Here is a 12064-nt window from a genome sequence, read left to right on the forward strand (position 1 = left end):
TCAGTGTTTTTGTAGATTATACTCCATTGTAGGTTATTACAAGATAAGGGCTGTAATTCCCTGTGCTGTATAGCGTAATCCTTGTTCTCTAATTACCATAGTTTTTTAGTGGAAATGTTTTCATTTTTACCTGGAGAGCTGTAGAGGGTGCTGTATCATTAGGAATAGTAGTCTGAACTGGCTTTAGCTAATTAGAATTCCTTTAGGCAAGAGAATCAAAGTTAGTTGACTTTTCTTGGATTTTTAAAAGCTATTTTAACTGAAAATAGAGTGACTAATGTTGCATAGTTGATAGACTTTATATTGAGTATTGATTTAATGTATGTGGCAAAATGTTTTTCATCTTCTTGGTCTTTGAATACACTTGAAGTGATTTCCCCAATGTATATTGGTTATAGCAACAGAGGTTCATTTTCTTGCCACCTCCCCCACTTCCCCAATTGAGGAATATGATATTTTAATCTGTATGTTGTACAAGCCAGTCTCTCCTTCTAAGCTTCAGATGGGTCTCAGTGAAGTCAAAGATAACCGAACCGTGGAATGGGAATGTATGTTTTAGGTCAGGCTGGTTCAGAAGATACTGTCTTTGAAAGAAATATTGTTAGAACAAAATGGAACTTGAAGACCTGAGCAGACTATCTTAAAAGATCATTTTTAGAAATCAAGTTTTAGTAACTTTGGATTCAGTTTCACCTGTGCCTATTAGAAGTGATTTGAACTGCATCACTTTAAATGGAATGGTATATTTGGGAATAAAAGATAATATTAGCTATGTTTTTTAAAAAGTTTACCAAAAAATGTAAAATAAGTATCTACCTTTCTAAAATGTTAGGCAACTTGATTGAAACCTTGCCAGGAGTTTCTTCTGTTTTCTTGAAGATGTATTTTAGGTGTTTATTATAATGTTTAATATTGTAGTTCTTAAGCAGGAATTTGTCCTCCTGTTGTCTCCAAAAGTAAAAATATTTTCTGTTGTTGTGGGTAAAAGGATTGCTGTTGTTGAAGCTTCCTTATTAAACAAGTGTGCTCTGTGTTTGTGTTTAACTCTCAAGGCACCACCTTCCATGGTTAACACTGAGCAGCGCCAGCATGCTGAGCATATATTCTTATCATTTAGGAAGTCAAAATCACCGTTTGCAGTTTGCAAGCATATTTTGGGTAAGTGTATTTACTTTAAAAATGCCTAATTTTTCTATCTTGAACTTTAGATGTTTGAATTCATTTAAAAATAAGCAGGTTTGTACAGTTAAAATTTCCATTAGTCATTCCACTGGAGTGACTTTAAAGATATTCCATAAGGCCAGAGAGAAAACTTTGGTTTTGCTTTGGATTTTCCTTCTCTAAGTATCGCACTCAGTAAGTTGTTTTATTATTGGCCATAATGTCAAGGCTTATAATGTTGGGAGGAAAATCGAATGTTTTTTCTGTTGTTTTCAAGTATGATATCACTTACAGGAAATGCACTGTAATTCATCCCAGTGTTTTAAAGTTAAGATGGAGATTTCTACAGTTTCTTTTAGTTGTTTTTTTTAGTTTTTTAAAAACCATATATAATAGTTTGTACTCAGCTCATGTAGTGAATATTAGTCAGTTCTGTGTGGGTTCTTCATTGTATGTCATAAAATGAAACATTGAGTTTTTTACTCTTGTAAAAAATGTTTTGTTTGTACCTTATATCTGACATACGTAGAGAGTGATCTCTTTCCTTTAAAAGTAATAACAGCAGTTATAACTTGTTCAAAGATGGCATTCTCTTTGCCGCTTAGATATTTTTCAATTATTATAAGAGAGATTTCATTGTTTAGTTATTTTATGACCTGATTTTTGTTGGCTGTTTTTCTTATTTGGAATCATTTTTTGTAATCCCTATTGGGGGCTCTGAAAGGAAGCCTGTTTGAGGTGTCCATGACTACAGAATTGGTTAGTTGAGTGTTAGGAGCTGAAAAATCTACCTTGTGTTCTTGTGCTTTAGGAAGGCTAATCCGCTAGCCCCCAGCGCTCTGGGAAATAGCCCACAGTCGGTCTCCGTGCGCAGTGCTTTCCGGGTCAGGGCCTTCGGTGGAAGGGCTGGGCACCGGGGTACCTGCAGCCCGGAAGCAGCTCGGGAAGTCACATTGCCCCTCGGAGCCTTTTCCATCTGTGAAATGGGCATAATGATGCCATTTCCTTAAGTGGACTTGACCGTGTTAAGTTGTAGTGAGGCACAGATATAGCAACATGGGAAAGCGCTTGGCGAGAGGTCAGGTGAAGGTCATTGCCGCGTGACCACATGTCAGACAACCTTTGAAAAGTGCTCTGTGCTCTGTGCGGAGCTGGCAGTGGTGGTAAAGGCGGCTCTGTCCCCTCCAGGAGTTAGAGCTTAAGTTAGAGAAGCAGTCTAATATTCACCTTTAATTCTAAATGAGGCAGGTTTTTTTTTTTTTTTTTTTTTTGAGTAGTCAATTTTTATACTTGGTTGAATTTGTTTCTGACACTAAGAAAACTTGTTACCATGTGGAGAATATTTAACTCAGTATTAAATTAAAAGAAGCAAAACTGAAGATCATTAAGAGTTGGAGGGAGCCTTGCTTCTTCATCCTTACGGCCTTGAAGCTGTCAGTGTCAGTGGAGGGAGAAAAGCTCAGGTGATCCAAGCCTGGCTTTCGAGGTTCGGCCTAACTGCATTAGCAGGTCCCTGTGGTGTCTCATCCGACTTCTGGCCATGACTCGGTTATCATTCTGTACTGGCTGGGAAATACCGGTCTCAGTGATAAGTATGTTATTAGAGTATGTTTGTTTACCACTCTTTGCTTTTTAGAGTATGTATATTTTATGAAGAATTATTGCTTTGTTATGACTTGAGCTTGTTTTAGAATACTTTTGTTTTTCTGATAAAAATTTCGAAAGAAGAGTATTGCTAGTTCTGGCCACGCTACTGAAAGCATTTTGGGTTTTGAGACGTAACTATTTAAAAGTTGGGTGCATGTGTTACAAGCATAATCATTAATGTACTGCAAAGCCCGGTGTTACATTAATGTTGACGTCTGAACTTCACGGAAAGCTTAACTCCTTACCCAGTTGCCACCAGCCCAGAAACGTTAGTTCCTCTGAGAAGACTTCTCATGCACGTGGCAGTCGATCGCAATCCAGGGTTTTCACGTTCTTGTTTCGGGATATAGGTCACTTGTGTGGAGTGTCTGGGTGGTAGGTTCTGATGAAGGGGAGGCTTTCTCTTGGATGCTTCCTTTTTCTAGCCTTTTAAAATTCTTCTTTCTCTCTTCTTACTTAAGTTTTGTTATTTCTTATTTTTCCTCATTTCTTTCTCGTCTTAAGCTTTTGTTTTCATTGTAGCTTTAATTTCTTTGCTCTTTTCTGTGTGTGTGCACTTGCGTGCATGTTGCATGCTTCTGCGTTTTGTTAGAAGGGCACTTTCTGACTTTTTTGCCTCAGAAGTCTTTGGCACTTAGGAATTTACTAGTTTTGTAGGGTCAGATGTTCCTTCGGGAAACCTGTGCGTTCTGCTCTTGTTGAAGAAATCCCCCCCAAGACCTGAGTGGGTCCCGCACTTTTGGAGCTCTCCAGGAGAAAAAGATTTCTCTCATTTTTCATCTCAGAGACATCAGAGAGAGAGCAAATCTGAGCCTTACTGCTGTTAGTGTGCATGTGTCACCAGGAGGCTTACGTGGCCTTTGCTTTGGACAGCAGCCCCAGCGGGGAGGGCAGTGCACTTGCTGGATGCTGGAAGGCAGTGCTGGTGCTCCTGGCCCTCAGTTTCGCTCTCTCTTTAGTCTTCCTGTCTGTGTCTGGTTTCAGATGGCCGACAAGATGCACCTGAATTTTATTTATGTAATTGTTATTGGAGAGAGTTACTGTGGTAGGAAGTAAAAGCTTCCTGCTAAGGTGGCTTAAATTAACTTGTCATTTTTCAGACAGTGTCCTAGTCAGTGGGAAGTCACCCTTGAGAGTGCTAGTGATTCCTGCTGAGCCGGGAGCTCTGCACAGGGACCTTGAAGTTTTGAGCATCTCAGCGGAGAGCAAGACGGAGGCTCCTGTGTGTGTGAAGGCCTCACCTGCTGCCAGCAGGCTTGCAGAGTTCTGGCTGCTGTCTTCTGCATGCTTCTGTTATGTTTAAGTGCAGTTTAGGAAGGCCAAAGGCAGTGTTTATGAGAAAGAACTTTTTATTAAGTTAGGAAAACTACTTTTAAATCTGGAATCTGACTTTCTTTCTTTTTTTTTTTTTTTCAGATTCCTCCTTTCTTAGAGACATTTTCTTACAGGAATAGTAGTACAGAGATCTTCATTTGATACCAAACAGCTACCTAAGGAAAAGAGTTCTCTTGAAAACTTCTGTATGTCATTTATCTGTAATTGTCCCCTTACAATTGCAAACAAGGGGACGGGGAAGAAAAAGGCTAGACTGTAAGCACAGTTAGACAGGAGCATGTTCAGTGGTCACAAGAAGCAGGAGTGCCTGCCGGGCCTCCTGGCACCTGCTTTCAGGGCAGGCCCACATCACCCAACAGACAGGGCCAGCCACGCGGGCCTCAGTCTCCTCTGTCTCTCGGTGCGACAGCTTCTTCAGCTGTGACATGCAGGGATCAGATTAGGGAATCTCTGCAGGGTTCTGTTTCTAAAATTCTGTGAGTCCCTACAATATTGCTTCCCTGTTCAAATCCGTGGTTAAGGATTGCAGGTCCTTAAAAACTTTACATTGCAGTGAAAAGTGCAGATAGGCAAATAACCATCGTTTTAAGAAGAGGTTTATAGTAGATGATTTGAATTACTTTTATGAGGCAGTACCATATTTCTCCTTAGTGAGCTAAATAAATAGCACTGGTTTCTGTTTCAAGTCCTCTTTGACTAAAACACTTTTTTTTTTTCCTACTAGAACTTTAAATGCATCTTTTTAGGATAGGTTTACATTTTTGGACACTATTGCTTTATTCATTGTATTTTAAGTTTTCTAAAATTTTGTGAGTTCTGATTACCATTTCGATTAGAATTCATGTTAAAATGGCATGGACTAATCAAAAAAAAAAAAAGGTCCAGATTGATTCCTCTTACTAGTTTTGATATTTTCAAACCCCCCCCCCCCCACTGTAGCCTAGTATGATAGGAATTGACGTAGGCATACCTTTCTTTGAACACTTCTATAGAAAATTGTGTCGAGATCACTTGTAATACTTGTAAATGGTCTGCACTTGAAAAGCGGAGAAAATGATGTGCCTGCCCGTGTCTTCATGCTTTTCTGAGAAGTCATTGTAGGTGCTGTTCTGTGCCTACAAGTGTCTCTTGGGCCTCAGGCGCTCCTGTGCAGTGATCTTGGCAGAAACCCGGAGTCAGATCAGACTCTGTATGGGTTGCACATGATGGTTATTTTGTAGAGCTTCAGAAAATTTCTACTTTTTCTTGACTTCATTTTGACTGTCTCTCCCTTTTGATGCTGCTGCTTTGGAAACCGATAATAGTGGTGTTGGTGAATAAAAGAAAAAAATAGAAAATTAATGTAAAGCGTTTCTTCAGTATGTTAATTTTCTATTTTTTTTTTTTTAACTCTCCTGATTCAGTTTCAGTTCACTGGGTAAAAAAAGAACAGATAACCATCTCCTTCCTTGTCTAAAAGTTCTGTTTAAAATGAATAAGCGCAGAATGCGCAGGGGAAGATGAGCTGCTGTTTAAAGATGGTGTCTGGTTTCCCCTCAGAAGCGGGTTCAGTGCAGATGCTGTAACTTGCTCATTAAAGCTGGAATTTTTCTGAGTGTAGCTTTGGGATTTTACTCAGTTTGATCACTACTGCAATCAGAAAATTCACAAGAACTTCTCACCTTGTGTAAATGTGACTTTTTTATTTTTTAAACATTTTGAGGAAAAGAACCTGAATGTGATTGTGCTCATTTCTGAACTTGCTATTGGAGATGGGCCATCCTGCTCAAAGCTTAATTACGTAACAAACTTGAGATATCTTGACAGCATGGCTCGTCATAGATAGTAATGTTCAGAGGCTCATTTGTCAGATTCTCTTCAGATACAAAGTTCTGTTTTGCACAGGGTGAGAATCTCAGAATGTTTTCTGATTGCTTTCTATTTTTATTTTATTTTTGTTAAAGCTGTGTTATTTTTTAGTTCTTCATGCTTTGGAAGTAACAGTTGAAGAGAGGTGAGGAAAGTTTGTGACAATTGTGATCGGTGACTAGCTGCCACCTGCCTGAGGTGTCTTCTGAGAGGAACTAACCTCTTTGTGGTGCTAGAGCAAGGTCACTGGATAAAAAAGGAACAGGTAACCATCTCCTTCCTTGTCTGAAAGTTCTCTTTAAAATTAATAAACGCAGAATGCGCAGGGGAAGGTGGGCTGCTGTTTAAAGACGGTGTCTGGTTTCCTCCCCAGAAACAAGTAAAGTGGACTATGTCCTCTTCCAAGCTGCCACAGCCATCATGGAGGCCGTGGTCCGAGAGTGGATTCTGCTGGAGAAGGCCAGTATCGAGTCCCTACGCACCTTCCTCCTGACCTACGTCCTGCAGAGGCCTCAGTGAGTACCTGCTCTCAGCTCATCCTCGGGCTGGGTTTTCCTTTGCTTTTCAGTCACTGATGTTTATGGTTAAGCTCTGTGTGGGCTCATATCTTAAAAATTTACGTACACGTGATTGTAGGTTGTTTTGGAACTTAATGATGGGAGATTTTTTACTATAAGCTTGTGACACTGGGTTTCATTTCTTTGAATAGATTGTGCTTGGATGTTAGGGCTTTTTGTTGTTTAGTTCCAGAATTTTGTTTATAAATAAAAGTTGATCTTTGACTAGGTCGAAAATCCTTTATGCTTGTGCTTCTTTTGGTTCTTGGTGTATATTATAAGACATAGGTGAGTAGCCATGAGGGTTGGGAGAAGTCAGGCACCATTAACGTGTACATAGAGATGGCAGTGTTGGGAAGGTTGTAGAGCCGAAAGCACCGCATTCTTTTTAAGTTTCCTGTGGAGAGGGGTCAGGTCTGAGGAATGGGGTGAGAGTGAGTTTTCTTTTTATATTATACACATTGTATTGTTTAAAAATTTTAAAGATTGTGTGAATTCATTGCCTGTATGGTTTAGAAACAAATGAGGAAAACTACTGGCCATACAGGTTTTGGGAGAAATTCATTTACTGTATATCTTTTTTTTTATTTTAAATCCCCTCAATACCAAGTCTCCTAAGGAGAGGCATTGTACATTGTGTGCAGTTGAACACTTTTTGCACAGATATTTATTTTCACACTCAATGCAGAACTGTTACATAGTGAGAACTGCTGGTGATTAAGGATGCTGGTCTTGGTGACAGAGATGCACACAGCCTAAAAGATATGTCCACATGTTCTGTGTGGCTTTGTTCCTGCTCAGTTCACTAGCAGTCTCTGAGTTCACAGTACTTAGCACCCAGTAAAGTGCTAGTAAGTGCTTCATGTAGAAGAATGCACAAGAGAAAAACCCCAAGTGTGACTCAGCCTGTTAGCATCATAGGTTGGAAGGATAACATGTTCCAGGGATGAGCAAAGGTGCTTGTCTCCAAGTGAGGGTGTGGCTTATTTGTTTCAGTTTTAACAGCATAAGGAAAACTCGCTCCTGTTTCAGACCTTTCTCTTCTCCTTCATGCTGTTTTTCTTCCTTTATTTAAATTTGTTGTTTAATGAACCCTTTTGGATGTTGTTGTCAACTTGCCCTGAAGTCTCTCATGTATCACAGTCCACCCCCTCCCGCCATATACACACACAGACGGCCCCCACCCCAACCTGGAGCTGCTCATTTATCACGGGTCTCCACCTCCCCACCCGTACGTGCCCACTCACCCCGCCTTTCAGCTTGGCAGATTTCAGTTGTGTGTGCATGTCATCTCTTGTGTTATCCAAAATCATCTCACCATAATAATTCCAGTGAGTTGAGGGGCTATTTTAGAGTTGATTGTCGGGTTCCACATGGAAATAGTTCACTTATATATTGTCTCCCACATTTACTTTTTGGGGAAAAAAGTGTTCAGCCAAGTGGAAAGAGGAGTGCTGTGCCTTCTCCCTAGCAGAGGCTCAGCCAGCGATTCAGTGACTCCCACCCCTAAACCCCGCAGTGCAGCTCTCCTTAGATCATCTCAGCGCTCTTGATATAACTCTGTATTTACATTATTCACTATAATTCTGACCTTCCCAGTTGTCTGAATAGTGCTGCTTATATCCCTTTTATCTTTTGTAGGTTACTTTTGGATTCAGGATTTAACCACAGATTATATGTTGTATTTAGTTGTTGTGTCTCGTTTAATCTAAATCAGTTCTGCCTCTTTTGGACTTTCATGTCACAGACGTTTTAATCTTATAGAATGTGCTGTGAGTGGATCAGGGTCAAGTTAAAGCTTTTGGTGTGCCACATGGGTAGAGAGCTACAGGTTAGGGACTATAGACTAATACATACGTGCTGTTGTATATCTCCCACTGCAGGCACCACTGTTTTCCTTTCTTTTCTATTGTTTCCTCCAATCTATGAGTGAAATGCAGGGTACACTTTTTAGAGGCATATAGCATAGTGATTGAGAACGGAACTACGAGTCCCCCTTGTGCCCCTTACTAACTCCGTGGCCTTGGGCAAATTAACGTCTTTGTGCATTAGTTGTCTGATTATTAAATAGAGTGAATAGCTGTACTTTACTCAAAAGATTGTGAGGATTAGATGTATTATTTTGTGGAGTTAGTTTATATAAAGACAGGTCATAAGCACTTAATAAATGTTGGGTATTATTGTTCTCTAGTGATTTGGGCTTCCCTGGTGGCTCAGATGGTGAAGAATCTGCCTGCAGTGCAGGAGACACGGGTTTGATCCCTGGGTTGGGAAGATCCCCTGGAGAAGGGAAAGGCTACCCACTCCAGTATTTTTACCTGGAATTTTTCCGTGGACAGACGAGCCTGGTGGCATACAGTCCATTGGGTTGTAAAGAGTCCCAGCAGTGAGCTTTAAAACTAGCTCTGTGTACCTTTCTAGTGGCAGTCATTGTTTCAAACTATTGTGTCCCCCAGAAGTACAAACATCCCCCTTGGTCACCTCACATTCTTGCACACAGTAGGGTCTTTGCTTTTATTTGCTTAATGAATCCTTCAGGTCTATTTTGAAGGAATGTTTTTCTCTTCATTCTTGACAGAGCAAGATATGTTTGTTCATTTGGATGAATGTCTGATAAATGCCTGTTGTGTGGCAGGCAGTGTGCTTTTTCCATGGTACCACAGCAGCGTGCTCGGCATGGCAGCCAACCAGGGAGACACAGTTAACCCCCGCAGAAACAGACACTTCGTGTTGTGTGTGGTGTAGGGAGCCCTCCTCGGGATGACCAGCCGGGTGCAGAGAGAGGTGTTTAGGGGGCCGGCCCTGCAGTTGTGAGAGTGAGTGGAGGGGCTGAGATGGAGGGAGGCCCAGGAACCACCTTAAAAGTGGGGGCTCTACCTTTTATGTCCATACGGGGACACCTTTCAGAGTAGAGCAAGCGCTGTTAGTTCTTGTGCTGGATGGCAAGGGGTTGGGGAGGCTGGGGCGGGTCCTACTGCCACAAGCCCCGTTGGGGAGTTTGGGTTTTGTCCCAGGGGCACGTGGTTGTTGAATCTGTGTGAAGTTCTAGAGGCTGGGTTATGAAGTTCAGAGTTAGGTTTTCCAAGCCTTCCTTTTAAGAAACGGTTGTGAAAAGACAGTTAAGTCTGTATGCCCCTGTGGCTCAACGGGCTTTGTAGGAGGCTTCATCTGAGACAGGTGTTTCTGCCACCACACTGAGGAACAGAACTTAGATACAAAGACTTTTTTCGTGTTCCTGTCTGTACAAATAGGTTTTTAAGAGTGTGTATGTTTTCATAGTGCTGTGTCTTGGCTAGCTAGCACGTTAGCTTTCCATATTAGCTATGATGGAGATGGAGACGAGGCCACAGCGTGTCTCTCTGGCAGGGTTGCCCAGAGTTGCCATGGCGCTTAGTGTGCATGGGCTGCGAAGCTGAGAGTGGGCAGTCCTTGTTGTGACAACCCTGTTACTCTTACTCCCATTTCATGAGGAGACTGAGGCTCTGAGTGTGAAGGGGCTTGCCCAGGGTCATATAACCGTCACTGCTGGAGTGTGGATTCGAGCCCCGGACTCTGCAGTAGACCAGTGTGTGACCAGGAGCACGCCACCTTAGTTGTGAGCCGTGCTGCCAGCAGCTGCAGTCACAGCGAGCAATCTGGGAGTATTTTTATATTGGATTTGTGTAAAAGTTTTCACAATGATTTTTATGTTTTACAGCCTCCAAAAGTATGTTCGGGAACAGATTCTATTAGCAGTAGCAGTAATTGTAAAACGAGGATCATTAGATAAATCAATTGACTGCAAAAGCATTTTTCATGAAGTCAGCCAGTTGATAAGTAGTGGCAACCCCACTGTGGTAAGTGTGCTATTTGTAAATATTTAAGTTTTATTTTGTATTACACTAATACTGTTACAGCAACAGTAATGGGTATCTACATTTAAAAAAAAAAAAAAGGCACAGTCTGATAAATCAAGCAATTTCTGTTTGTTCATGTTTTCTTCTAGTCCTTCTTTTATATGTGTACATATTGTGGGTAGAGTGTACTTTGCTTTTTCATTTGATTCTGTTTTTCTGTGTTACCAGGATTCATAATCATAAGTTCATAAACCTTGTATAGTTTTCATAATCCTATTTAATGGTGTCCAATATTACAAGCTAATATACCATAATATTCTTAACCATTACCCTTCTATTGAACATTTCCCCCCATTTTTAATAAACCTTTCACAAGGATTTGGAAATGTGTGAAGTAAATATGAAAATGATATCTGACATGAAAATTAAGTGTTGCATACTAATAGGTAAAGGCATGCTATGACTAGCAGGTGTGACTGCACGCCTGAATTTTCTGGGGAGCCTGGCCGGTTTTTACCTTTCCGTCTCCTGTCGCCTATGAGAACCAGTAAGTCTAGAGAGTGGTGGGCTGTGGTCAGCTGTGGTTCTTGGCTGGAGCTGCTGACTTTATCAGCTGGGGGAGATTTAGTTTGTGTCCAGTGGGGTTGGCAGTACCTGGCTCAGCTGATTCTCAGGTGTTAAACCTTTCAGTGTTTTGGGTCGTCTTTTCACTTTCCCAGTTCCTTTTCCTTAATCATTTGAAAGGTGTCTTTGAGGCTCTGCCCCCTTACGTCTGTATATGGATGGTGTCTAGTGGTCCCCCAGTGAGCAGGGTGGTGTTACGTGACTTGTGGTGTGAAATGAGGACCATGGGCTCTGTCCCTTCCCTTCCACAGTGTCTGGATGTCTTCTGCCGCTTCCGACACACACCGAGACTCACATGCGTGTGTGCATGCTCACCTCCCACTCCTGCTGGGACTGACCCAGTGAGGTCTCCACTGAAGGGATTTCCTGTATCTGCCCTAGGTATTTCTTATTTTTCCTTTGGAGTTTTTCATATCAGCTTTATTGAGGAGTAAATTCCATGCATTATTCACCCATCGAGTTGTGACATTCTGTGTGCCAGTGAACAGCCACACAGTCAGGACACAGAGTGTTGGAGGTTGACTGTGTGGATGGGGTGCTGTTGACATTGTGGCTGGTTTCTTCCAGGAGCCGTGCTGTCGGTAGAAGTCGCTGTGTTGATGCAGATGTTCTGTCTTCACTCTCCAGCCTGTGGCACATGCAGCTTCTGAGTATTTGAAATGTGGCTTGTGTGACTGAGGAGCTGAATTTTTTATTTCATTTTAATTAAATTTTATTTGAATTCAATATAGCCACATACATATTGCAAAAGACAACTGAATTGGACCCTGTAGTCTAGAGACTTTATAGTCTAAAGATCCTATTCTATGTTCCTTCCACTTAATCGTAGTATTCTAGTTTAATTGTTTATATAAAGCTACCAACTTCAAAGATGTGCATGTTTTAATTATTATACTTTATGAGTTGTTTTGACTTTATGTAGTGAAGAGCTCTGTTGAAAATAGTCTACAGATAAGATTCCGTTAACAGTTTCCAAGGTAAAGATACCTGGGAATATGCTCTCAAAACCCTCTATAGGTAGATGGAGTCTCCCACTTCTGATGAAGAGCTTTGCTC

The 12064-nt window shown here is 41.3% G+C and overlaps 1 protein-coding gene across 4 annotated transcripts in view; it reads left to right on the forward strand.

Moving 5' to 3' along the window:
* XPO4 (exportin 4) overlaps positions 1-12064 on the forward strand; it is an 89891-nt gene that overhangs the window by 14627 nt on the left and 63200 nt on the right. For 2 of the 4 annotated variants that reach the window (XM_055542565.1, XM_055542566.1), the window contains exons 2-4: positions 1053-1158; positions 6365-6506; positions 10246-10384. In XM_055542565.1, the coding sequence (XP_055398540.1) occupies positions 1053-1158; positions 6365-6506; positions 10246-10384 (387 nt within the window). Of the gene's footprint in view, positions 1-1052; positions 1159-4224; positions 4329-6102; positions 6257-6364; positions 6507-10245; positions 10385-12064 lie in introns of those variants that run through there. The other 2 variants (XM_055542568.1, XM_055542567.1) reach the window with 2 other exon arrangements.

Source organism: Bubalus kerabau, chromosome 12, assembly GCF_029407905.1.
Source record: "Bubalus kerabau isolate K-KA32 ecotype Philippines breed swamp buffalo chromosome 12, PCC_UOA_SB_1v2, whole genome shotgun sequence".
Lineage (NCBI taxonomy): Eukaryota > Metazoa > Chordata > Mammalia > Artiodactyla > Bovidae > Bubalus > Bubalus kerabau.